We start from the raw sequence: 23,725 nt of genomic DNA on the forward strand, positions 1-23,725 counted from the left end.
TAAATATAAATACAACGAAATATTCTTTGTTCATAGAACAAAATACAATGTTTATCGTGTAGTACAGTTCAGCTTGTGTAAATAATACAAGAAAATTACTCAACGCTTATTTGCTAATCCCAGGTTACCTCTTCAGTTGTCTAATTAAGTAAATGGGCGTGTCTAGGGTATAGCTAGGAACAAAACATTATTTCTTTGCCTTTTTTCTTTTCCCTTTTTTTTTTTTAATTCTGGGATAAATCCATGCTTACTGTTAAAAGAGTGATAGGAGTAGCAAGCCTACTAATTGTCACTTTATTACTATTATTTATTCAATATGTATTTGTAAAAGAGAATAGACAACCACAACAGTTAACAAACAACTCAGACGAGTGGTATTATGATAACCCATCCACATTAACATATCCACATGATCGATTCAAGGCTGCTCTTTTCACCTTTGTCAAGAATGATACAGCATCACTAACAAAACTAAGACACACCATTCGAAATATAGAAGATCAGTTCAATAAAGAGCGAGGATATCCTTATATTATCTTTACTGATCAAGACCTATCGCATGAATATATGGAGTTGGCAAGCTCTTTAACAAAAGCCACTGTTAGATTCGAAAAAGTTGACAGTGACTTTTATGGATATCATCCAGAGACGGATCAGGACCGAGCAGCGCAGACAAGAGCTAATATGAGCCAGATCATGTTTGGTGACAGTGAAGACTATCGATTTCAATCAAGGTTTATGGCAGGAACGATTTACAGGTAAACTGATAGTCTATATGTGACAAAGAGACCTTTATAGATCTTTAAATAGACATCCTATCATGCAGGAGCTGAATTTCGGCTGGAGATTTGAAGCAGGAACAGAGTACATTTGTCCCATTGATCAAGACCTATTTCAGTACATGTATGAAAACAACAAGACGTTATCATTCGTTATAGCACTGTACGAGTATGCTGAAACTATACCTACTTTATACGAAACAGTACTTGATTTCGCATCACAGCATAATGAATGGATAACATCTAATCAAGATCCTGATTCACTTTGGAAATTTATACAAGATCCTTTCACCAAAAACTTTAACGGATGTCATTTGTGGAATAATTTCCAGGTATGAAATACTCCAAGTACAATGGATGCGCTGATAAAAGTATGTATAGATATCCAATCTTGACTTTTTCAAAAGTGAAAAGTATCAGCAGTATTGGGAATATATAGACAGCTCAAATGGAATATTTTATGAAAGGTGGGGTGATCCAATCATTCAATCCTTGGGTGCTGTGTTATTCTTGACAAAGAAAGACATTCAATTCTTCGATACGGTCGGATACAGAGTAGCCAATTCATTTACACATTGTCCAGCCAACTACTTTAAATGTACATGCAGGCCTGAACAGAACTTTGATTTTAATGGATATAGTTGTCTACGGTTTTATTTTTAAATATCATCAGCTTTCTTTCTTTCCTTATCCAATTCGATCAACTTTTCCCCAATCTCCTTTTCATGTTCATTTAATTCGTATATCCTATCCTTTTCTTTAATGCATGATGTCTCAAATTGCCAGTCTTCTCCTTCTGCATAATGAGTGAACATCAAATATCGATTCTCCCAACGGTTTTTATCTCTTAGTAGTCCTCCATTCCACCACCATGGTCTCTTGTTTGTATCCAGATGAAGCTGATTGCCACACACGGTTCCTGCTGCACCAGAATCGCCCAGTCCTCCAAGAACTGCGCCATATGATCTAGGGAATAGATAAGGTGTTTGAACCATTTCGAAACCAGTCCAGAATGTCTATTACGTAGGGTTAAAAATAATAATAGGTAGTTTTTGATCCGTTACCTCTTTATCACCATGACTATGTTTATAAGATACCATATCTCTCTCTTGTTTATCATTCATTTTGCAAGTTGACAGCAAGCCAAACAGTACCTTCTTTTTATCCATCACAACAATACCTGACTCCTGTTCATGAGCAGATGTCTTTTTCCACCAGCGGGATTGCTCAACGTAGGTGCTATAAGTGGGTAAAAACGACTTTAACCATCGACGACCCTCTTCGTAATTATTAAATAAGGTGCGATCCAAAAAAAAGAGTGCACCTGTTCGTTTGTAGCCTTCGTCTTCAAATAGAGTATCGGGCTTTTGAAACATAAATACATCCGCATCCATCAAAATGACATGACGGAAACTGCTTGCGAGCATGGCATAAGGTTTGATGGCCCAACCACCGAATTGAGTGTATTCATCATTGATGATCGTTGAGATATCGACTGTCTTTACATTTTCAAAGGTTTCAAAGTAGTCTCGTTTGCTCTTTGATAAGTCGTCCTGGTTGATATAAAATATTTCAATTGGTAAATCTGACTTGAGCACCTGTCGAAGGGCTCTGACAGCTGAAGCTGCGTGTTTGAACTGATCTTCGCCTACGCACATGACAATGCCTTTGTCCTGCTTGATGGTTGTGTTGATCTTGAATGCATTTTTCCAAAATGGTTTGATCCAAGGATAAAGTGAATTTTCTAATTTGCTGTAGATAGCCCAGGTTTCCTTATAGGCAGGTTCCTTGGTCACGTCGACTAAGCCTTCGGCAATGATGGGGTCAAAGTATTGAAAGAGTGATTTGAATATTCTTTGTTTGCTTGTCAAAAGCTTAAAGTCTGGTTTATCTTGTGAATCAGTGGTAGTGAAAAGGTCAGCTGCGAATCGCTGTCCAATGGGTGACTTGAGTAACTGTAAGTCGTCGTCTATGTTTTCATAATGTTATTCACTCATTAAAAAATAGCACTCCTTATTTACCTTTCCATGATTCAATCGGTGTAGGAACGGCAACATAGTATTTGTCGATAAGGTCGATGGTATTTTCTACAGTAATTTCTATATATTATGCGATAAATAAATGTTATCAAACTATATGTGCTATCATTACCTGGCTCAACAATGGCTCTATTTTCTAGAATCTTTTGCATTCTCTTCTTTTCCCTTTCTATCTCTAGCTGCTTTCTTCTTTCTTGTTCTCTTTCTTTCTCTTGTTTTAGCAGTAATCGATTTTGCTCTTCTTCTTGCTCTTTTAATAAGCTATTTCTTTCTTCCAAGTGTATGATATACTTGAAGAGAAACAACAGACATGCTATAAGAAATACTAGAGATATTAGTCGAACAAGTCGACTATTCAATTGTGGCTTCATTTCAACAAAACAAGAGAGAGAAAAAGTGTATATTGAGAAAAAGGAGAAAGGGGTCTTTAAACTCAGTGTAGGGTTACACGATTTATTTTTGGAACACATCATTTTTTCTCTCTCTCTTGCCGTCTATAATCTAGCAGAGGGAAAAGGTGTCAGTTATGAAGATCCCCTGGGGCTGATGAAATTATTAAAGTGACTTGTAATCAAGATGTCACTTTACATGACAAGCAATATAAAAATGGAAAGTACCTAATACGGGATCCGTCCCCATGGTTACAGTCGATCAAAACAGACTCAGAGTAAAAAAGTTGTTAATTGGTGAAACTGAAAGGACTTGCTTTAGAAAAAAAGATATAGTTATTTGTATTTGAAATTGTAAGAAACGAGTATGAACAATATGTTTTGAATTATTTTTAATATCTGTATGTAGTTTATTTAAAGAAACTATTTACAATCTATACATTATTATAAAAAGAAGCAAGATATTATGGTATCAATGAGTTAACTTTATCCTTTTGACTATTGTACCATAAGAATTGAATGTAGATAATCATATCGAAGAGCAAGGTGCCAGCTGCACTAATGATGAAAGGAAGGGCATTGATGAATGTTTCTCTTGTGTGACCTGGATGAAGGATAATGCTAAGAGCATAGGTGATATTGCCAACAACGGCGAAGCTGAACAGTGCGAGTGACAAGCCTTCCACGGAATGACGCTTATGGTTTTTTATGATTTGTGGTATACGAGAAGATAAATAGAATGTAGTGCACGCCCATGCTAACAAACGACCCAAGACAACTGAATCGACAACCAAGCTAGATTGACTCTTAAAGCCAAACACCAAGAATAAGGCTAACAGTTGCCTTTTAGAGTTCTTTACGGATCCGTAAGTGGGTGAAGTTGATAAAATAGGGGTCGTTTCAACTATTTCTCGAGACTCAGTAGCAAATAATTCTTGAGCTTTTGACTCAATGAAAGAACTTTTACGATAATAAAAGTATTGAAAGAGTAGCACAAGATCTGTCATACAAAAGTAAAACGCCAAATAAATCTGAAAGGGTAACTGACGGTTTAAAATGCAGCTGACAGTATTTGCTACATCGCCTACAGAAAGAAATAGATGAGTCTATTTTTCATACATGTATGTATTTATATATACCTGCTAACCAAAAGTACAGTAAATATAAACTAAGTCCATCAGCGGACTGCAATTGATAGTTTTCAACCATTTGACTAAGACAAATAAGTATAATAATGCTCATCTAATCAAATAACTGTACTTACGGTAATTGAGCACACAGCCAGCAAAATAAGGATGTATAACCAAATAGTTGACTAGAGAGTTCAGCGTATCCGTAGACGCAAGATCCAAACAATGACTACAAGATCAATGTTATGCTTATATAATTTACTGATACTGTGGACACTTACATGAATCCATTGAATAGCTTGATCTTTTGGCATACAATCCATTCTTCAGAAAACAAGAGAAAGAAAAAAAAAAAAAAAAAAAAAAAAAAAAAAAAAAAAAAACTAAAAAATCTTTTTTTTTCTTTACATGTATAAATCCAATCAAATTAAAATTCGAGAAAATTTTCCTTTTATATATAAAACATAGGCAGCAGTTCTTGCCCCCCTTTAAACTGTTTGAACCAATATTTAAGGGTATTATTGTACTTTGAGCTAAGTGATCTTGGTTGTAATCATTCTTTCTTTATTTATTGAATTTGTACAACCTAAAATACAATAATAATAAAATAATTCTAATCTTTTATAGTGAGTTTATATAAATACAAGATATAAGCAGGTTAAAGCAGAAGAGGGAGGCGATAATAACCTTCAGTACATGTCTCTTTGAAATCAAAGTTGCACCTCATCAGTTCTGAAATCGCAAGTTACCAAAAAAAGGAACTGTTTGTCTAGAAAACGTTGCGCATGATAGAAAACCTGTCACTTTCTATACGCTTATACCTTATTTGGAAAGTATTTCGTTACACCATTCCGACTAGTTTAGGTGTACAAAAGTGTAGGAACTCTGTTATGTTTCTTTAATAGAGTACAAATAATCGCTAGTATCTCATCCCCCCACGTATAATATGGCCTTCATTAACCTCGTTAGCTCTTAAAGACATTCACTTGAACAGCATCGCTTCGGCTGCTACAAATACATTATGTTCCGTAGTTATCATCAGATAGACGGCATGACCAAATGCACAACAAAAAAAATGGTTAAAACCATCATATATGGAACATTCTGGGTCATTAGACGAGAGCTATGTCCCACAAAATCAGAACTTACAATAGCTTTTGTTGGAGTTGAAGCTGCAGTGATTGCAAGCTAAATAAATACAGAATCTCCGTTAACAACTAGGCTCTGTGGACAGTACCTTCACCCACAACTGTTACCAACAAGCTGTCTCTAATTACTATCAATCAAATCCCAATTTCTTGGAAAAATCTAATGTATTCCAAAACGTCCAATATTTAATACTTGAGAAACGCGTCCAGAAAAAAAAAAAACTTTTAACTGTACAACTCCTGCAGTTACAGCCTATAGTCCGAGATTTTGGTTCGTTTATGTCTGTATGAAGGCCTGTCCTTCCATTGGACAACTACAACGTCGTCTTCACAGTTCAGGACTATCGTAGTACAGAATTTCGGATATTCGCCACCATGGCAGAAATGTAATTGTCTACCTTGCCTATAATTAGTATGTCCCAGGTCTTAATCACCTGCTATGTCCTGGCATCACAATCAAAGAGTACCTACCCCATTTGATTTCCCCATCATTCGCGAACGTATCCAAAGGTAGCTCAACCACTGAAATGACGTGAGACGCTACTTCGTATATGAAAACTACACGTACATTTATGCAAAAGGGATTTCAAGGAACTTATCAGTTGTATTTGGTTGTGGCGTGTAGAAAATTATTCAATTACATGATGCGTTGATTTCATCATGTTTCATTTTTCTAACATTCAGCCCTTCCTTGCTTTCTTTCTTGTTCTTTTTGCTTTGGTAGAGCAACTAGCGCAATTGAGTAAAATGGAAAGTAGTACCTTCTAAATAAATAGACTACATCTGTTATCCATTTGTTCAAGCATTTATGAGAACGTCAAACTTGATTTTAGCCTTGCTATTCCTGTCTACAGATTGAGATCGAGCTTTTTTGAGAGACGGGCTGTCATGTTTTCTTGCGTAGTCATTAATGGCATTTTGAGTATTTGAGCCCGATAAATGTCTGATACAATCGCTTCGTAAACTATTCCAAAAAGGCTATTAGAGAACATGTGGACAACCGTTGCCATCACACTTTTTAAAATGCCGTCAAATCCATTTTTTGTTCAGCTGTGTCGATGGGCATTACTGCATGAAAAGTGTATTCAAACTACTTTACTGAACAACTTTTGAATATTTTCTGTATTTAATTGAATTCATAATATCATAACTTAACTTAATATATATCAATAATTGAAAAAAAAAGGGTGAACATTGCTTTCAGGAAAACACAAATGATTTATCCCCCATTATTCGATAAACATGTCTGCAGCTCGAGTCAAAGTAGACAAAGAGTTGCCATCCAAACCAACTTTATTTTTCTCATCACTGATAAATTTTTATATTTTTATTGTATATTTGCAAGTGTCCGTCAAACAACTCTTTTGTACGGATATCTGTTACTTGACACTATTTTTCATGTATCCCAGCTAGTGCATTGCATATTTGAACATCGTGTTTGTGTCGTAGGCGGCCTATTGATATCGTATGGCTTCCAGTTTTCTTTTCCTGTTCTTTTGCAATGAATAATGTAATAGCTGCTTTGATTACTAACCTCTGTTCAAGACAACATTAAAAGCATTATTAACTATTATTTAATACGTTATCCGCGTGATTTTGTTGTATCGGATGTGAATCGTGTTGGCCTTCATAATTAATAAGCCAAACACGATTTTTCGTGGCACAAAGGGCAATAGTGAGCTCAGACCAGCTCATAAACCTTGGCTGTACAAAAAGCAAAGTAAAGCATAAGCATATTTAAAGTAGATTATGTGAAGAACATTTGAATAAACCATTAACAGAATAAGTAACTAGAAGATCGTGGGGCATACTAAAACATCATTATCATTATGACAAAAGAAAAAAAATGTATCCATCTTTTAGGCATCATTCTTTTTTATTCTTTCCCTTTAAACATCGTTCTAAAGAATGAACTTTATCGATTATTACATAATACCCCATCCTTTGGACTGATTTGGCCTGATTTCTTCTGACTCATACAGTGGCTTTTACCACGTTTGAATGTCAGTACCAACCATGATCTGGTTACTGCCGGAGACAGAAAAAAAATTTTTAATATAAAAAGAAGAGAAAAAAAAAATTACTAAATAAAATTTTTTTCTTACAGAGTGGAACCATATAAACACTTTTTTTTTACAGAGTGGAACCTCTTTTAGTAATTCGTGTAGTAGAATGTCTCCTTTATCCAAGTTCATTGTTACCCCTTTGGCTTCTCGTCGCTTATTTTCAACCACAGTTGCTCCTCATGCTTACTATACTGCTTCCTTGGTTCATGATGTATCAAAAAAGGTCAATAAAAATCTAAAGCTCTATGACTTCCGAAGTGATACTGTCACTGCCCCTACAGATGAAATGTTTGACCTCATGAAGCATGCCTCTCGTTCTGATGATGTCTTTCAGGTACGTGCTACTATTATACATTCTATTAAACAATACGTACTTACTTGACTATAGGAAGACAAGTCTGTTAATGACCTCCAAGATTACGTGGCTGAATTAACTGGCCACGAAGCTGCTCTCTTTTGCGCTAGTGGTACTATGACAAACCAGTTGGCCCTTCGTACCCATTTGGTCACTCCTCCTCACTCAGTCGTCTGTGATTCTCGTGCTCACGTCTTTCTCTGGGAAGCAGGTGGTATTGCTGTCCATTCTCGTGCCTCTGTTTCTCCTGTGATTGCTTCAAACGGTGTTCATGTAACAAGTGAAGAAATCGAAGCAAACCTCTTGGGTGAAGACATCTATTCTGCACCTACACGTGTTGTCTCTCTTGAAAACACTTTAAATGGTATGATTTTTCCTATTGAAGAACTTGCCAAGATATCCAAAATGGCTCGTTCCAAGGGTCTCGCTATGCATCTTGATGGTGCTCGTCTCTGGAATGCCTCTCAAGAGACTGGTATATCACTAAAAGAATACGGTAAACTCTTTGATTCCATGTCGCTTTGCCTTTCTAAAGGTGTAGGCGCTCCTATTGGTTCCATCGTTGTTGGTAACGCCAAGTTCATCGACCGAGTCCGTCATTATCGTAAACTTTTTGGTGGTGGATGGAGACAAGCTGGTTTCATGGCCGTAGCTGCTAAACATGGGATTGAACACATCGTACCAACCATGAAAGAAACCCATCAGCTAGCCAAGTACATGGCAGACCAACTCGTTGCTATGGGAATTGATCTCCAGGTCCCTGTGCATACCAATATGGTTTTCATTGACACTAGTCGCGCAAACATTGAAATCCAACGAGATTTAATTCCTGCCCTGGCTGAACGTAACATCAAGATGGGCGGAATGGGAAAGAAGGCTCGTCTGGTCTTGCATCATCAAATTGATCGTCAAGGTGTTGACTCCTTTTTAGAAATTGTGCGTGATGTTGTTATGGCTGCTCGTCGTAACTGCAAAGAAGAACAATCTACACGGCTTGCTTTAAATAACTCTGTCTAAGGATAACCTTTAAGCATATACCATCCCATTTTGTTCTTTTGCATTATCTCACTTTTTCATTTACATTTACATCATCTATTACCATTATCACACTTATATTAAAATAAATAGTGATTAATACATCTATAAAGTCTGTATTAAATAAACGGATATAGCACGGCTATATTACATATATATTCCTTGCCTTTTTCATAGTTCTACACAAGTTGTTCAAACTAGGCATCATTTATATGCTTGTTTATAATCTATTAAAGGTGTCAGTAATGCAAGTGTGAGTTATTTTAATGTAATCATATGATATTGTTAGATGGTATGAGTTAAAGGTTATTTGGGGGAAGTGGTGCCATTTGGTAAAAGACATGGATAAATGCGGTATTATTTATCTTCAGTGACTATGAAGGAAATCATGACTTTAAGGTTTAATTATACTTACTTTCTCGCATTCAACCAAGTGTAATGGATTCTTATTAAAGGACTATCTAAACCTTCTACATGGTAGGTGTTATCACAATTGGATCTATGATAATGATTTCAATCGGCGACAGGGGTTCAGTGCCTCTAGCAAAAAGAACTACATCGGTTGCTTTTTCCTTTTTCTTCTCTCCTTTTCTTATTGATATAGCCATGTCTACCATAGTAAAACCGATTCCTATCACAGTATTCACAGGGTTCTTAGGAAGTGGTAGAATCATCATTAACTTTTATTATCCTTTGAGAAGACTAAAATATGTCATACTTTTTTTTTACAGGTAAAACGACACAGATATTGAACTTGTTGCGCAAGGTGCCGAAGGACTATAAGATTTGCTTATTAAAGAATGAATTCGGAGATATTGAAGGTGTGAAATGATCATAATACACATTACATACTAAACGTATTTATAGTTGACAGTCAGTTGGCTAAAGAGTCAAACATTGGGGTACAAGAAATGGTGAACGGTTGCTTATGCTGTGTACTCGTAGGTCAGATGAAGTTGGCTTTACAAGAACTCAAAGGTAAATATTATATCTTTAAGACATATATATCAAGCTCACATCTTGTTAAATACACAGAAAAATATAATCCTGACAGAATTGTTGTTGAGACAAGTGGTTCCGCGTTTCCTGGTAAATCAAAAAGCACCCTTAAATTCCCTACCTTGGAAACTGATTTAAAAAAGGATAGCACCTATCGCATGGCAAATTAGAGAAATGGAATCAGAGGGGTTCACGCTTGATTCAATCATTACAGTAATCGACTGTGAAAATTTCAATGGCTATGAAGACACCAGCTATACAGCCAAGCTACAAGCTCAATATACCGATGTCATCTTACTTAATAAGTATGAACTTGTAGATGAACGTAGGCTGGACTCAGTGTTGGATGCTGTCAATGTTCTTAATACCGATACTCCCAAAGTAAAATGCGAGAAAGATGGTATTTCACCTGACCTTGTCTTTGGACTAGACACACAGCTGTTCAAAATAGGGTACAGTCATGCTCACACATTGGAATCAATGGTATTTGATCCACATCACCAGAAAAATGAAGTGGATTTGATACAGGTCACTCAAAATGTAACCGACAGAAGACTTGATAAAGAAGAATTAGAGACCTTTTTGAAATCAATGCCCAAGGATGATATCTATCGTATCAAAGGATTTATTCGATTGAATGACGGTCAGTTAGTCATTATCAACCATGCATTCGGGCGATACACCATGACACCTGTGGAGAATGAAGAAACATTAGAAAATACAAAGGACGTGCAAGTAAAGGTCACTGTCATGGGACAAGATTTAAGAATGTATACAGAAAGAGTCAAGGGGTTATTAAATGGTCAAGAAGGCGAAGTCAAACTGACTCTGGCCCATCGTCATTAGACACAGCTGAAGAGGGAGATTTATGCTAGAAATAAAGTCATGTACAAGAATTTATTACAGAAAGCAGCCAACTTTTTTTTGAACATTAATGCTTTTTCTTGTCTTCAAGTGTGAGTTTGTTCAATGTTTTAATATCACCTTCTCTTAGTAGTTCTTCTTCACGGGAGGTGCTTTGTCCGTCCTTTCTTAATGCAGGAAATTGTTTACGAGGCAAAGGTATCAAGCTTTCATCTTCTTCCTCTTCATCCTGATTGTCAAAGTACCCAACGGCATTGCGCATACGTGGACTAGCAGGTGCTGACAGCGGCTTTGGAATCTTAACAGGTGTAGTTGTCATTTCCTCTTCCTCATCATCCACAAATGAGTCAGGATAGACTCTTCGCAAAGCCAATTGACGTGCCTTGATATACTCCAAGCCCATACGCTTCCAATCGAGCAGATCAGATAGACGTTCTGTACGGTTACGCTGATTGATACGTTGGCGACGCGTCTTTTGACAAAACCTAAACATTTGCTCAGAGAGTTGCTGTATAGACTCTTCCACAGATTTGAGACGTCGATCCACAATATAGATACCGTAGTCTTCACAGTTTTCGATATTTTCATCCATGAAACATCCGAATCCAGAGAGGTTTGTTGTAATAGAAGGAACACCCATAACAGTACATTCGGCAGGCGTGTATCCCCAAGGTTCATAATACGAAGGAAAGACACCCAAGTGACAACCACGAACAAAGTCTTCATAGTCAAGACTTAGTAAGGGGTTGTTGGCATTCAGAAATTCAGGATGGAAGATCACCTTAACGCGGTCGTCAGACTTGTTATACAACTGTAGCCGTCTCAGTTGGTTGATGATTGGGTCAGTACCATCGTCTACCATGTTATGAGTAACAATAGGAGGTAATGTTTGGTTTTTTAATGCAAACACTCGACGCTTCAAGAGAATCTTGTCCTCGTTTGAAAGGAAATGAGTGGGGTCCACGTTTTCGCCTCCTCTCAGTGCACTTTCATAGATTCGCTTGCCAATACGTTGCTGGATTTCGTTGACGGTTTCTCTCAATTGCTTTGTTACTGCCTGACCTTTCAATGCTTCAACATTGAATGATCGAGTGGCAGCAGGCATGACAATGAAGGCAACAACAGTTGTCTTTGAATTAGCTGCCCTCAAGCGGTCATTTAATCCTATACAATAACATAAACACATTGGTACATACAGATCTATCTCATTACTTACGACCAAGAGCCTCTACAAACATATCTACACCCTTATTACGATATTCATACCGGCCAGCTGTGAAAAAGTAAACCGTATTGTCCAAATCAAAATCATAGTGTCCATAAAAGTGACCACGAACGAAATCATTGATCTTTTCCTTATTAAGAGCATGTTTGTTCTGAAACTCATGAACAGCTTGGAACTTGACTACGTTCAGACCGTTAGGCAATACACCATCTAAGAGTAATTGTCAAAAAAAAAAGGCTCATTTGTCTATAGTATTTTTTTTTTTTTTTTGGCTTACCTGGCTTTCGTTTCAAAAGATGCTCACTTTCATAGGCAGTAATATGCGAGACTGTGGTGAAGACATCAGAACAATGAGCAGCGCCTCTTTCGATACAGTAGCGGTGATAGATGCCTCGTTTTCCGGCTTCTTGATCAACATCAAAATTGCGAAGGTTATTATAGAAATCCACAGAACCAGCACACAAGTAACGACCGAGCAAGGTAGCGTGTGTAGTAAATACAGTTGTTACGTCTATTTTACGTTTTTTGATCAGCGGTATTGCTACACCAGCTAGCCATTCATGGAAATGAGCAATGATAGCAGGGTTTAGTGATTTTGGGGAAGAAGGTTGCTGGTTGTACTACGCCAAAAACAGTTAGAGAAAACATACCATTTTTCCATATTCACATTCTTACTCGCTTTGTGATTTCTTCCAAAAACCAAGCGACAACATAACCAAACAAGATCGCTTCGTTGGTTTCTTGATCATTTGGAGGAGAAGGAATTCCTGCAACACGCCAGATATCGCCTTTCCATTCATCCAGTTTATGATTGACACTTCCAGTATCAAACAGTAAGACATAAGGTGCTCCTTCGACTAACCATCGGCCAAACAAGTACTTTACTCCTTGAGAAGATAATGCGTCCAAAGCTTCTTTGATTATTTCTGTAGGAGGTTCGAGAGCTTCTACCTCCATAGGTGCCGTCTTGTAGGAAAGTGGTCCGATCAAACAGTATCTTTCACCAAATTCACGTACGGTTACTGGTACCTTTGTCTTTATCACAGTGTAGATACCACCGACTATAAGATACATGACGTGTTTATACCCCTTCTAGTGTCTCTTGATATTTGTACATACCTTTATTTGCCACTTCCCAAGCAATTTCAAACAAGAGTGGGTTATACACGTCTTTGGTAGGTGCCATTGTAATATATATTAAGCTTAGAGAAGAAGAAGCAAAAGAAAGAAAAGGGAAAATGAAATAAATTTATGCTTAAAACGTCATGGCGGAATTAATGACTTGTGTTTATGCTCATGTCTTCGTAGTATCATAATATCTGTTTTGCTCAAAATACCGCTTTAAAAGATCGCCTTTTATAGTAATCCATCTCGAATACAATAATTTCTGATTGGCCAGGAAGAATCCAAAGATCTGAAAAGATGCATGATATGGATCGTTTAAGCATAACAGTAAACATTTGCAATGTTTGATTCAAAGCAAAAAGCTACTCTTGATATATACTTAAATATCCATAGTATTTATGCATAAGGATCAATCAAAACAACCAAGCCTCATACTTCAAACACACAATTTCCCAGAGTATCACATAAGCGATAGATTCGTGATAACTGTGAGTTGAGTAGCTTGACTTTATGTATTATGATTACACCTATTCTATCTTCACTTAGTAAAGTCACAGGCAAAATTCTCTTATTTGAAAATGACTTTGGATACTAATTATACGTCTGATAAACTCTAGTATGCATTTGTCATGAACATGGGTTCACTTTTTGGAGCACTAGATTGAATCACTATGCGTTGTTTAGTTCATTTGATTCCAGTGATTTGGTTATGCTTGTAGTGATCTTTTTTATAGCTGTGCCTTGTTTAGTATTCCGACTTCGGTTTTCTTTTTGCTGCAAATCCTGTGAACTTGAAATCATTTATCTGTGTCCCAAATCATAAAGGATATCAAAACTTGTTTACTCGATTTCATCTAACGACAAGGAAAAAAAAAGATTGGTGGCAGTTTCGAGAAGTAAGTATAGAATAAGAGCTTGAGCTTTCTTATTGCTCAAATTTGTAAAAAAAACAACAAAAAAACAAAAAAATTCGTTAGTAATCTGTGTGTTTTTCAACCTCTTTTTCAAGCAGCTCAATTGTGCTCAGATCAGAAGGATCAAATACTTGTATGAATTATCTCTGCTTGTGACATGTGGCACCATCTTTTTGAAAGATCAAATCTTTCTTCTCGTTCTTTATTATATTTCAGAAGAAACCGTGTAAACAAGCAGTCCTCACATAATCCATAAACGATCACGCACAGATCAAACATACCCTTGTCAAAAAGACAACTATATATCCCTTCATTAGGCTTTATTATAGGTACATACCATTCCTTTCTTCGTGTTGTTTACCTTGAATCCTGCAATCCTCGGCTCTTATCTGACCAGATTACTGATAGTTATCGTTCTTTTCTTTTCTTTTTATTCTTTGTCTGTGGTCCAGCTTTGTATTGAAAATTAAAGGCATGCCTCGGTTGATCACAATTCACATTTATGCATACTAAATGATGTATTCAAAGCCTAAAGGTTTCTTTATTTCCTTCTAATTGGCTTATTTATGACTATTACACTTAGATCAAGTATTTCGGAATGAAGAAAGGCTTATTTACTCCGACTGTGACAATTCAGATTGCACACACACACACCTGGGCCTGTCAAATTTTATGTTTATGATTCCTAGGTTGAAATTAAGGCTAATTGCTACTACAACACATTCATTACAAATTGTAAAAAGGCATATTATTAATATTGCGATTATTTGCTTATTTATTTAAGCACTCAAAGTGCCGGCATTCTTCTAGTCTAGCGATTCAACAATGTCTGCATACGATTGACGTCTATAATTCAGAAATCAACGCCTTTATCTCAATAAATGATAGAAAATTACTAGAGGAAAAGGCAAAAGAATCAGACCATAGACGCGAACAAGGTTTGAACTTTATTTTTCTTCTTCTGCTTCTTGCTAACTCTTTATAGGACAATCTATTGGACCTCTGGATGGTGTACCTATTGCAATAAAGGACAATCTATGTACAAGCACTCTTCCAACCACCTGTGCTTCCAACATGTTAAAGGGTACTTTTTATGCAGTGTGCTTGCAGTTATCTAACTATAAAATAGATTTTACATCCCCTTATGATGCAACAGTAGTTCAATTACTTGATAAAGCAGGTGCATTAATTGTAGGAAAGACTAATATGGATGAGTTTGGGATGGGGTAAATAAAGAAAAGAATGAAAAATAAATAGGAACAAGTAGTAATATAAGGAGAAAAAAAAAGTTCAGCAAATAGACACAGTGCATTTGGACCAGTTATTAACCCACACAGCTTAAACCAAGAGAATAAACGATTAGCAGGTGGAAGTTCTGGAGGAAGTGCAGCAAGTGTAGCAATGAATATGTGTAGAGTGTAGGTTCATCTTTTTTTTTTTTTTTTTCAAGAAAAAAATTGACGATTGTTGAGGAGAACAGTTCTTTAGGTTCAGACACGGGTGGATCAGTGAGAATGCCAGCTTCATATTGTGGTATTGTTGGTTTTAAACCATCCTATGGTCGATGTTCACGCTATGGACTAGTAGCCTATGCTAATTCACTGGATACGATTGGAATATTATCAAGAACAGTCGAGGACTGTGCCGATGTTTATAGTAAGCTTACGTCCTTTACAATATTGTACTCATCTTGTTTATTCTTAGATGCTATTTCTAAATATGATGCATTGGATCCTACATCGATGCCTTTGGAATTAAGAGATGAAATAGATGAAAAAGATAAGGAATTGGCATCAAAGTGGGAAAAAGATCTGAGTGGTCTTGTCGTGGGCATTCCACAAGAGTTTTATGTGGACTCATTATCACCCAAAGCGATCAGTGCGTGGAGAGAAGGCATTGATCGATTTAAACAACTTGGAGCCAAGATTATAACAGTATCCATGCCACATACACCTTTGGCTTTACCTGCTTATTATATCATTGCATTAGCAGAAGCAAGCTCTAATTTAGCAAGATACGATGGTGTGAAGTATGGTAAATCGATTAGATTAAGGAAATTCTGGAACCTCTCTTTATAATAATATATTCTAATAGGTCATCGGAGTGCAACAGAAGGACAAGATGAGGATCAATTATTATTTGCGAGTACACGCACACAAGGATTTGGTGCTGAGGTTCAAAGGCGCATATTGCTTGGGACTCATGTCCTTACGGCTGGGTAACAAGTTAATTAAGATCCATTATTCATATATTAATAGGTTAATGTAGGACTTATGAAACTTTATTTTTACCAGCACAAAAGGCAAGGAGACTCATCCAACAAGACTTTAATCATGTCTTTTGTCAGCCTAATCCATTGATGACACATGAATGTGGTCAAGCTCATTTGATACTCATACCAAGTGCAACAGGTGATGCACCTACACTGAAAGAACAAGGGATGAATGAATATATCAATGATGTGATGACTTTACCTGCTAATTTAGCTGGTGTACCTGCAATTACAGTGCCATTCATCAAGGATGATCATCCAATAGGTCTACAGCTCATGAGCCAATATGGTTACGATCAATTCTTATTGTCAATGGCTCAAAAGATACAATAATTCATTTTTTTTTTCTTAAAAGCGGGATTCCTATTTAACTGTGTTCTTTTACCTTTTTTATTTTCTTTTTCTTTTCCCTTTTTTTTTTTTTTGGTTGTTGTTGAAAATAAACTTAAAGTGGCGATAAGGAGACAAAGAAAGAAAGAAAGAAAGAGAGAGAGAAAAGAGAATGAATACATTATATGAGAATAACGATAACTTGGCTGAAGAGTGTGAGGATCCTCACTGTCACGGATGTCAAAAGGTGATTGAAGATGGTTCAGTGGTTCAGTTTGGTGATGGCATTTGGCACTTTGAATGGTAATAGATCAACTAAACCCTCCCTTTTTTTTTGTTTTCTTGTCTTAACTTCGTCTTACACAGTTTCCGTTGTGCAAAGTGTCATAAACTAGTTGAATGTTACAGTAACCTGCTACTCTTACGAGACGGAAGCCCTATTTGTGAAGAGTGCTCCTATAGTTGTCATGCTTGTGGAAAGACAATAAAAGATGAAGCTATCATGACAGGTGTGTTGTTATTGTTGCTTAAGTATATTATTTTTATATTTAATTCTTGTTTAGGCGAAGAAGCTTATCATGCAAACTGTTTTCGATGTATTCAATGCAGCAAGAAGATTGAGGATCTTGTCTTTACACAGACCAGCAAAGTAAGATATAAGAGTAATTGATGTGGTATTTACTTTACAATCTAGGGCATTTATTGTACTAAATGTCATGAAGCAAGAAAACTACTTCGCCTCAAAAAACGTGATGAAAGGAATAACAATGTAATTTCCATTAGTAATGTTGCTTCAATGTTTTAATCCTACTTTAAAAATAGAAAAAATCAGGGGAAGATACTAAACGTCCGATCCTACCCAATTTTCGCTCTTCATCCACCACTTCTATCGTCAATGCTTATGCAGAAGATTATCTAAAAGATCCTATTATAGGTATTTGTTATTTATTATATATTTATTTATTTGTATACATTTCTAAACAGCAAATAGATTCACGGGATATTACAGAACTAAATGATATGCTGGACCAGAGAAATAGTGAAGAGACCCAACGTAACACGGTTGAACCAAACATATATTCATTAGAGATCGATTCATGTGATGCCATGGAATTGAAGAAGGAGTTGATAGAGACGAGAAAGAAATTGAAGGAGGTAGAAGGCAAATTCAACAAGATCAAGGTGAGGGATAAATACACATTAAAAGGAACAATCAATAACAGTAGAGGGAAAAAAAAGACCATTAGTAGAAAGGCCCTAGATGAATTCCACATTGTGAAAGAAGGTTACGCGGCTGAGGTCACTGCTCGAAAAGAAGCAGATAGGCTAATTGTTCGTCTAAAGAGCGAGATTGTGTTTTATCAGCAAGCTTCCATCTTTAGTGGTCCTGATTTTATACAATTTACAAAAGATGAAATAGACGAGTTGAATCAAGCTCGTGGAGATTTGGAACAGATTTGTTTTGACCTGCGAGAAGAAAGAGATAACCTCATGCGAGACCTTGAAAGACATTCAGAAAACATTGAAAAACTTCTTGCTAGTCAAAAGCCACAAGAGTTACATTGGGAACGATTACAGCATGCCTATCAACAGCAAATGGATTCGATGCAAAAGGATATGGCTCTTATCAAGAGCAACTATACCAAGCTAATCAAGGCAAGAGAGGACATTATCTCCGACATGATTCTTCTTAACACAAAAAATGCTGAATTAACTCAAATGAATAACGATCTCTCTCGCAAAGTAATTGAGCGTGAACAAGAAGCCAAGGCAGTCATTGCGGGCACAAGTTTTCTAGCCGTACCTGAAGAGGGTGCTAAACCAGATAAAAGTAAAAAGGAAGGCAAGCACAGACGAAACCTGTCGACAGGTTCAATCGGCATTGTCCATTCCAATTCAATGCCAGATATCAAAGTAACCACAGCAACCGCCGATGCTTCTACTGCGACCGTGACACCCAAAGTGGCTCAGAGGGACAGCTTCAATGGCTCAGCAGCTCCGAAATTATTTAAATTTAGAAGAAATAAGAGTACTTTGGGAAAATCATCCTCAAAGTCAAGTAAAGGTGAAGAAAAGCTTATCTCGATTCCTTATGATACCACCCACAACACAAGGTCTCTCGAGCAGGTCTCGGAGTCTTTTGTAAAAAGAGAAATAGAAAACAACAAGAGCAGGCATCATTTTATCGCAAGCAAGTTTTTGCGACCCACCAAATGCGAAGTCTGTGGTGAAAAGATGTGGCGAGTGACTGAATTGAAATGCTCAGGTACACAGAAAAAAAAATTGTTGGGGGTTGCAATTCATATTTCCTTTATAGAGTGCAACGTTACCTGTCATTCCAAATGCATGTATAGTGTTCCACAGAATTGCACTAGAAAGAGTAGCCTGGAATCCAACGGTCATGATGATACGCGCCATATGTTTGGTAATGATCTTGTCAAGCAAATACAAGCAGAGAAAAGCAAAATACCCCTTGTGGTCGAAAAGTGTATTGAATCTGTCGAAGCACGAGGCATGGACTATGAAGGCATCTACCGAAAGTCAGGTGGTGTGGGTCAGATGAGACAAATTCAGCTTGCATTTGAGAGAGGTGAGGTGCCTAATCTGATTGATGAGGAGAAATGGAACGATATATGTGCAGTGACAAGCGTATTGAAACAATACTTTCGTGAACTTCCTAATCCGCTCTTTACATATGAACTCCATCCCAAATATATGGATGCTATGAGTAAGATAACCATCGTATGTGTGCCACATCTATAAGCTAACATTATGTAGCCATTTCTAATAGCGCAGAACAGTTGCAGACGATGACTCAATTGATTCAAATGCTTCCTATTGAAAACTTTAATACCTTAAAGTACTTGATGGAACACTTGCACAGGTGCAAACTATACAACCATGATTACCTTTTTGTATTAATGAAATGAAATAGAGTACAATTAAGACAAAAAGAAAACTTGATGACGTCCAAGAATCTTGCTGTCATCTTTGGACCTACTTTACTTCGGCACAAGGATGAGAATAGGGATCTTTTGGAGATGAGCTACAAGATCGGAGTCATTGAATTTATACTCAATAATGTGGATAAACTGTTTATAATCGAAACCTTGGGTGGAAAGAACAATACGGAGAATCGTAAAGTTCATCTGCCACCTGTTAACAAAGGAGAAGATTTGAGCACTGTTCTTGCGAATTACAATAATGATCTCACAGCTCTTCCTGCTGTGCCTCCAAGAGAGAATGCAAATTATATATAGCATATATCACACTCTTATATATAAATGAATGTACACTTTACACTTTATTCCCACACTGACAACAAAAAGTAAAATAATAAAAGAGAGCCCATTCAGCTGTTACATTGATATAAAAATTTATATTAAAAGAGGGGTTTATAAGAAAGAGAGGCAGGTGATTCTGTCATCCTCAACTAGAGGTTTAGCTATGTCCAATCAGCAGCTTTTTAAAGTCCAAATGACAGTTTTGCAAACTCTGGAGTTGCGTTTTATCATTTATTTGTTGAATACATCAAATAGTATATAAGACCATTGAATGCTCAATTAACAAAGTAAAAAAAAAAAAAAAAAACCTCACTTAAAATGAATATCCTTACAGCTTGTCAGCTACGTGTTATTTACAGTGTTGACCACATTATACAAGTCTCTTTATTTTATTTTATGTCTCTCAGAAAGATGAAGCTCATTTTATGTATTACTGCATGTTGTCAAGTTGGAAACAATAAAGCAAAGATCACCAAGTGTAATTGTTGATGAATAAAGTGCACGACCCCTTTTCCCAGTACATAACCCACTGTTTCCCTTTTTCTCTCTTTTAGTGTAAATTACTTCCTATTAAATACTCTTCAACGTGTATTTTATTATTATTATTATCCTGGACCAACTTTTGGAATGTCATGATGTTCACTAAGTTTCTCTAGTTTCTGATTAAATTCAGACACTCGATCTTTATGTGATTTTGTTGCAGCCTTTGATACTCTTTCCATTTGCTAAGAAGATGTCAATACAACTCTATATAAAAGCTGATTAAACAAATGTTTACCCTTTTGCGTTGAATCTCTTCAAATTTAAGTTCTGCCTCAGTCTTTTCTACTTCTTGAAAAACATCTGCTGAACTCTCGCGCAGTGCTCGCTCGAGTTTTTCTTTATCAGACTTGCTTTTCTTCTTCTTTTTTCTACATCATTTCCTTAATAAAAAGCTCATTCATAGTCACGTATTACTTACTTTACAGAAGAGGAGCCGCCTCCTTTGAATTTTAGCGATCCCTTCTTTACTTCGTCATAGGCTGACATTGACGGAAGAGAAAAGGAATAAAGTTCTCCAATGTTCTCTCTCGTTCGCTTTCTATCTTTTTTCAAAGTCACATCAGATACAAGTCATTTAAAGTCCGTTACAGGCCTGGTTGTGCAAAAACATCATTCTTTTTCATGAATACACTCTGTCTCGAGCAAATACTAAAGAATAAATCGTCGTCATTCATTTTAATTAATGATACCGTTCGTCTATCGTCCTTACCTATCCTTGTAAACATTGGTAAACGCGCACTTGGAGATAATAAATCACTTGTTGTCCTTTTGACAGAGACTTCGCCCAAGACATGGAAGAAACAGTTTGGTGAAACGGACGACATGTACATTATTGACTGCTATACTGATCCATACGGCTGGGATAACACAGCAGACAGCGAGTGTTCCCTTCTCGTGAATGACATTACCGATATTGAAAACTCCATTCTACTTCCACTCATCAAAAAAGTAACCAAGTCAGCACAATGCACGATCCTTGTTGATTCCTTAGTACCATTGTTTATGATTTCACAGTTTAAAACTTATCAACTTGTAAAGGCATTAGAAACATTGACGACAGGTCTGATATATTGTAATTTTTTTTTTTAGTTGCTTATCATAATACTACACGTAGACACAACACATTTGGTAATCGGACATCATTCAGACATCAAACTACCCACATCATCTGGCATTAGCATTCAAGAGTCTATCAACCGATTAGCCACAGCGATCATTCGATTGGAAGCTCTTAAAGAGCGTACGCACTTTGACACACAGGTAGCATTGACGGGATTCACGCCTCAGGATACATTTTCTTATTTGACAACTACATCCAATGCTCTCAGCAAAGGAGGACTTGCGCACATTGAATGGCGAAAGAAGAGTGGTAAAGTAACTTTTGAAACAAATGGATTTATTGTCAAAAATGGAGTCCTTCAAGTTGTCCCAGCGAGTCAACTGACAGGCGTGAGTGCTACAGAAAAGGAGTCTGAGGATATGGAAATAGACAAGCAACCAGATCCAACAGCGAACTTGTCATTTAATTTGTCTCTAACAGATGAGCAAAGAAGAGCAAAAGAGAGCTTAGTCTTGCCTTTTATGAAAGCACAACAATTAGAAGTAGAAGAACAAAAGAAACAAGAGAGTGTTATTTACTATGATCCTGATGCTGCTGATGACTTTGATGATGAAGATCCAGATGATGATTTAGACATTTAAATAAAAGAAAAGATATGCGGCGGTGTTTTGACACCAAAGTGTCTTCCTATTTTAGGCGTCAATCACCATGCTCATGCACTTTATTCAGAAATTATGCGCACACTAATAGAAAAATGATAAAAGAGAGCTCATCAAAAGTAAAAAACGTTTAGTATTTCAGTTATCTCATCAATCTATAAATACTTGCATTAAAAAGGGGTAAGTAAGCATTTTACAACATCTTACCGAAAGCATATTACAGTGAGCCATCGTCAACTGGCCCAGAAAAGCAAAGAAAAGAAAGAAAAAGGAGCAAGCAAAGAGGAGAATAGGAAAGAGAGAGAGAGAACAGCCAAAGGAACGGAAGGGGTTGAAGGAGTGGATGGGACCAAAGTTTGGTAAGAACCAAACTACCCCCAGCTAGCACCGGTACTGATTCAATTATAATCTATAACACTACATACCAGTTCCTTACAAGAGTAAAAAATACAACACACATTAGAGCAAGCTGGGGAATGATTGGCCTTACTGTTCGTTCAAAGAAGAATAAATAAAAAAAGAAACCAAAGTCAAGGACTATTTATACCAAGTCTCTAATAACTTTCCATTTTGTTATAAAGTGTTGATCACATTATACGAATATACTCTGTATAATTGCATGTTGTCTTTTTAATAATAAAGAAAACATTGATAACCAACTAAAGTGCAATTGACCTTGTATTGCGTGCCAAAAATTTCGGAAAAAACGTGTATATTTATTGCTGAAATAAAAAAAAAGGGGGGGGGGAAGGAATCTCTTTCTTTCATTTGATGAATATTTTTCATGGAAGCAAAAGTTACTAGACATACTTCAACCAATCTCGAAGAAATAAATGAAAAGATCGCAAAGTTACTAAAGGATCCTGCAGAGGCTATTGACAATGTTCCTATTGATGTCGATTCTATGAGTTTAACAGAATTAAAAGCCTTTGCTGAACGAGGTAGATCATGAAAAGAACAAGAAAAAAAAAACATATTTTTAAAACATAGAATAGGTGGTTTAGGTGCTTGTGTGTCAAAGGTGGATGTTTTAGCCAACACACCAGACGATTTGATGTACCTGCAAGGTTAATTTTATATCTTTTTTTTTAGACATAATATAAACATACACTATAGGCGAACGTATTGTTGTGCTGAAGCATATAGAGGATGATATCTATATGGTAAGAAGCAAGAAAAAATGAGAGAAAAGTCTTTTTCTTTGAGAGAATTTACCAATACAAGAAACTTTAGGGATATTGCGAAGGAGTCATTGGCAATTTTAATGCAGAAAACGTGCATTTTGTAGAGTTGGATCCTCGCGTATTAGAGTCACTGGACGCAGACCTTGATTTTACGGATCATTCACAGTATAGATACTCTGCAAGTAGTCATGGAACAGAGGATATAGAAATGATAAAAAACAGACAAGAACACTTTATACGAGATTCTGTGCATTCTTATTCATCTACCTCAGATCGATATACCTCTCCAGTACCTTCATCCAGGCACCACTGGGTTAGCAAACCT

The 23,725-nt window shown here is 36.6% G+C and overlaps 11 protein-coding genes across 11 annotated transcripts; 7 read left to right on the forward strand and 4 right to left on the reverse strand.

Moving 5' to 3' along the window:
• Nucleotides 1-243: 243 nt before the first annotated feature.
• RHIMIDRAFT_201988 (nucleotide-diphospho-sugar transferase) lies at nucleotides 244-1,442 on the forward strand (the record flags this gene model as incomplete). Its single annotated transcript, XM_023606583.1, has 3 exons — nucleotides 244-758; nucleotides 811-1,111; nucleotides 1,161-1,442. The coding sequence occupies 3 exons, from the start codon at nucleotides 244-246 to the stop codon at nucleotides 1,440-1,442; spliced, it is 1,098 nt and encodes a 365-aa protein (XP_023466974.1).
• Nucleotides 1,101-3,323, reverse strand: RHIMIDRAFT_131051 (uncharacterized protein). Its single transcript, XM_023605542.1, has 4 exons — nucleotides 2,931-3,323; nucleotides 2,801-2,878; nucleotides 1,844-2,734; nucleotides 1,101-1,795 (listed from the first exon to the last, which is right to left on the reverse strand). The coding sequence occupies exons 2-4, from the start codon at nucleotides 2,834-2,836 to the stop codon at nucleotides 1,439-1,441; spliced, it is 1,284 nt and encodes a 427-aa protein (XP_023466975.1). The 5' UTR covers nucleotides 2,837-2,878; nucleotides 2,931-3,323; the 3' UTR covers nucleotides 1,101-1,438.
• Nucleotides 3,324-3,606: 283 nt separating this feature from the next.
• On the reverse strand, nucleotides 3,607-4,677 carry RHIMIDRAFT_281822 (uncharacterized protein). Its single transcript, XM_023613027.1, has 4 exons — nucleotides 4,619-4,677; nucleotides 4,472-4,566; nucleotides 4,347-4,420; nucleotides 3,607-4,291 (listed from the first exon to the last, which is right to left on the reverse strand). Exons 1-4 carry the CDS (start codon nucleotides 4,658-4,660, stop codon nucleotides 3,672-3,674), a joined length of 831 nt encoding a protein of 276 aa, XP_023466976.1. The 5' UTR covers nucleotides 4,661-4,677; the 3' UTR covers nucleotides 3,607-3,671.
• Nucleotides 4,678-7,600: 2,923 nt separating this feature from the next.
• On the forward strand, nucleotides 7,601-9,081 carry RHIMIDRAFT_281824 (uncharacterized protein). Its single transcript, XM_023613028.1, has 2 exons — nucleotides 7,601-7,885; nucleotides 7,940-9,081. Exons 1-2 carry the CDS (start codon nucleotides 7,658-7,660, stop codon nucleotides 8,921-8,923), a joined length of 1,212 nt encoding a protein of 403 aa, XP_023466977.1. The 5' UTR covers nucleotides 7,601-7,657; the 3' UTR covers nucleotides 8,924-9,081.
• Nucleotides 9,082-9,547: 466 nt separating this feature from the next.
• RHIMIDRAFT_201794 (cobW-domain-containing protein) lies at nucleotides 9,548-10,786 on the forward strand (the record flags this gene model as incomplete). Its single annotated transcript, XM_023606571.1, has 5 exons — nucleotides 9,548-9,605; nucleotides 9,673-9,762; nucleotides 9,809-9,919; nucleotides 9,977-10,030; nucleotides 10,089-10,786. 5 exons carry the CDS (start codon nucleotides 9,548-9,550, stop codon nucleotides 10,784-10,786), a joined length of 1,011 nt encoding a protein of 336 aa, XP_023466978.1.
• Nucleotides 10,787-10,871: 85 nt separating this feature from the next.
• On the reverse strand, nucleotides 10,872-13,215 carry RHIMIDRAFT_251326 (family 3 glycosyltransferase; the record flags this gene model as incomplete). The annotated part of the gene is made up of 5 exons (XM_023610827.1): nucleotides 10,872-11,968; nucleotides 12,021-12,239; nucleotides 12,307-12,649; nucleotides 12,705-13,090; nucleotides 13,149-13,215. The coding sequence occupies 5 exons, from the start codon at nucleotides 13,213-13,215 to the stop codon at nucleotides 10,872-10,874; spliced, it is 2,112 nt and encodes a 703-aa protein (XP_023466979.1).
• A 1,301-nt stretch (nucleotides 13,216-14,516) lies between these two features.
• Nucleotides 14,517-16,716, forward strand: RHIMIDRAFT_281832 (glutamyl-tRNA amidotransferase subunit A). The gene is made up of 9 exons (XM_023613029.1): nucleotides 14,517-14,803; nucleotides 14,853-15,006; nucleotides 15,054-15,152; nucleotides 15,198-15,294; nucleotides 15,358-15,486; nucleotides 15,549-15,724; nucleotides 15,773-16,102; nucleotides 16,163-16,286; nucleotides 16,337-16,716. The coding sequence occupies exons 1-9, from the start codon at nucleotides 14,741-14,743 to the stop codon at nucleotides 16,671-16,673; spliced, it is 1,509 nt and encodes a 502-aa protein (XP_023466980.1). The 5' UTR covers nucleotides 14,517-14,740; the 3' UTR covers nucleotides 16,674-16,716.
• Nucleotides 16,717-16,747: 31 nt separating this feature from the next.
• On the forward strand, nucleotides 16,748-17,554 carry RHIMIDRAFT_131112 (uncharacterized protein). The gene is made up of 4 exons (XM_023605543.1): nucleotides 16,748-16,973; nucleotides 17,037-17,179; nucleotides 17,234-17,319; nucleotides 17,365-17,554. The coding sequence occupies exons 1-4, from the start codon at nucleotides 16,843-16,845 to the stop codon at nucleotides 17,473-17,475; spliced, it is 471 nt and encodes a 156-aa protein (XP_023466981.1). The 5' UTR covers nucleotides 16,748-16,842; the 3' UTR covers nucleotides 17,476-17,554.
• A 1,630-nt stretch (nucleotides 17,555-19,184) lies between these two features.
• Nucleotides 19,185-19,930, forward strand: RHIMIDRAFT_202007 (RhoGAP-domain-containing protein; the record flags this gene model as incomplete). Its single annotated transcript, XM_023606585.1, has 3 exons — nucleotides 19,185-19,398; nucleotides 19,449-19,554; nucleotides 19,606-19,930. 3 exons carry the CDS (start codon nucleotides 19,185-19,187, stop codon nucleotides 19,928-19,930), a joined length of 645 nt encoding a protein of 214 aa, XP_023466982.1.
• Nucleotides 19,931-20,501: 571 nt separating this feature from the next.
• On the reverse strand, nucleotides 20,502-20,948 carry RHIMIDRAFT_131184 (DUF1754-domain-containing protein; the record flags this gene model as incomplete). The annotated part of the gene is made up of 3 exons (XM_023605544.1): nucleotides 20,502-20,679; nucleotides 20,733-20,858; nucleotides 20,916-20,948. Coding segments are annotated over 3 exons (279 nt in total), but the record flags the coding sequence as incomplete, so codon positions are not given.
• Nucleotides 20,949-21,319: 371 nt separating this feature from the next.
• Nucleotides 21,320-22,198, forward strand: RHIMIDRAFT_251330 (uncharacterized protein; the record flags this gene model as incomplete). Its single annotated transcript, XM_023610828.1, has 2 exons — nucleotides 21,320-21,557; nucleotides 21,612-22,198. 2 exons carry the CDS (start codon nucleotides 21,320-21,322, stop codon nucleotides 22,196-22,198), a joined length of 825 nt encoding a protein of 274 aa, XP_023466984.1.
• Between the last annotated feature and the right edge of the window lie 1,527 nt (nucleotides 22,199-23,725).

This window comes from Rhizopus microsporus, assembly GCF_002708625.1.
Source record: "Rhizopus microsporus ATCC 52813 unplaced genomic scaffold scaffold_7, whole genome shotgun sequence".
Lineage (NCBI taxonomy): Eukaryota > Fungi > Mucoromycota > Mucoromycetes > Mucorales > Rhizopodaceae > Rhizopus > Rhizopus microsporus.

Excerpts from the sequence above, each read along its gene's own strand:
- RHIMIDRAFT_131051 (XM_023605542.1), bottom strand. The coding sequence starts at position 2,836 with ATGTTGCCGTTCCTACACCGATTGAATCATGGAAAG. Across the intron at positions 2,735-2,800 it reads ACCGATTGAATCATGGAAAG|TTACTCAAGTCACCCATTGG; the intron begins GTAAATAAGGAG and ends GACGACTTACAG. Across the intron at positions 1,796-1,843 it reads ATAGTCATGGTGATAAAGAG|ACATTCTGGACTGGTTTCGA; the intron begins GTAACGGATCAA and ends CCTACGTAATAG.
- RHIMIDRAFT_281822 (XM_023613027.1), bottom strand. The coding sequence starts at position 4,660 with ATGGATTGTATGCCAAAAGATCAAGCTATTCAATGGATTCAT. Across the intron at positions 4,567-4,618 it reads AAGCTATTCAATGGATTCAT|TCATTGTTTGGATCTTGCGT; the intron begins GTAAGTGTCCAC and ends TTGATCTTGTAG. Across the intron at positions 4,292-4,346 it reads ACTGTACTTTTGGTTAGCAG|GCGATGTAGCAAATACTGTC; the intron begins GTATATATAAAT and ends TTCTTTCTGTAG.
- RHIMIDRAFT_281824 (XM_023613028.1), top strand. The coding sequence starts at position 7,658 with ATGTCTCCTTTATCCAAGTTCATTGTTACCCCTTTGGCTTCTCGTCGC. Across the intron at positions 7,886-7,939 it reads GTTCTGATGATGTCTTTCAG|GAAGACAAGTCTGTTAATGA; the intron begins GTACGTGCTACT and ends ACTTGACTATAG.
- RHIMIDRAFT_281832 (XM_023613029.1), top strand. The coding sequence starts at position 14,741 with ATGTTTATGATTCCTAGGTTGAAATTAAGGCTAATTGCTACTACAACA. Across the intron at positions 15,295-15,357 it reads ATGGATGAGTTTGGGATGGG|TTCAGCAAATAGACACAGTG; the intron begins GTAAATAAAGAA and ends AGAAAAAAAAAG. Across the intron at positions 15,725-15,772 it reads GGACTGTGCCGATGTTTATA|ATGCTATTTCTAAATATGAT; the intron begins GTAAGCTTACGT and ends GTTTATTCTTAG.
- RHIMIDRAFT_131112 (XM_023605543.1), top strand. The coding sequence starts at position 16,843 with ATGAATACATTATATGAGAATAACGATAACTTGGCTGAAGAGTGTGAG. Across the intron at positions 16,974-17,036 it reads GGCATTTGGCACTTTGAATG|TTTCCGTTGTGCAAAGTGTC; the intron begins GTAATAGATCAA and ends CGTCTTACACAG. Across the intron at positions 17,320-17,364 it reads TCTTTACACAGACCAGCAAA|GGCATTTATTGTACTAAATG; the intron begins GTAAGATATAAG and ends TTTACAATCTAG.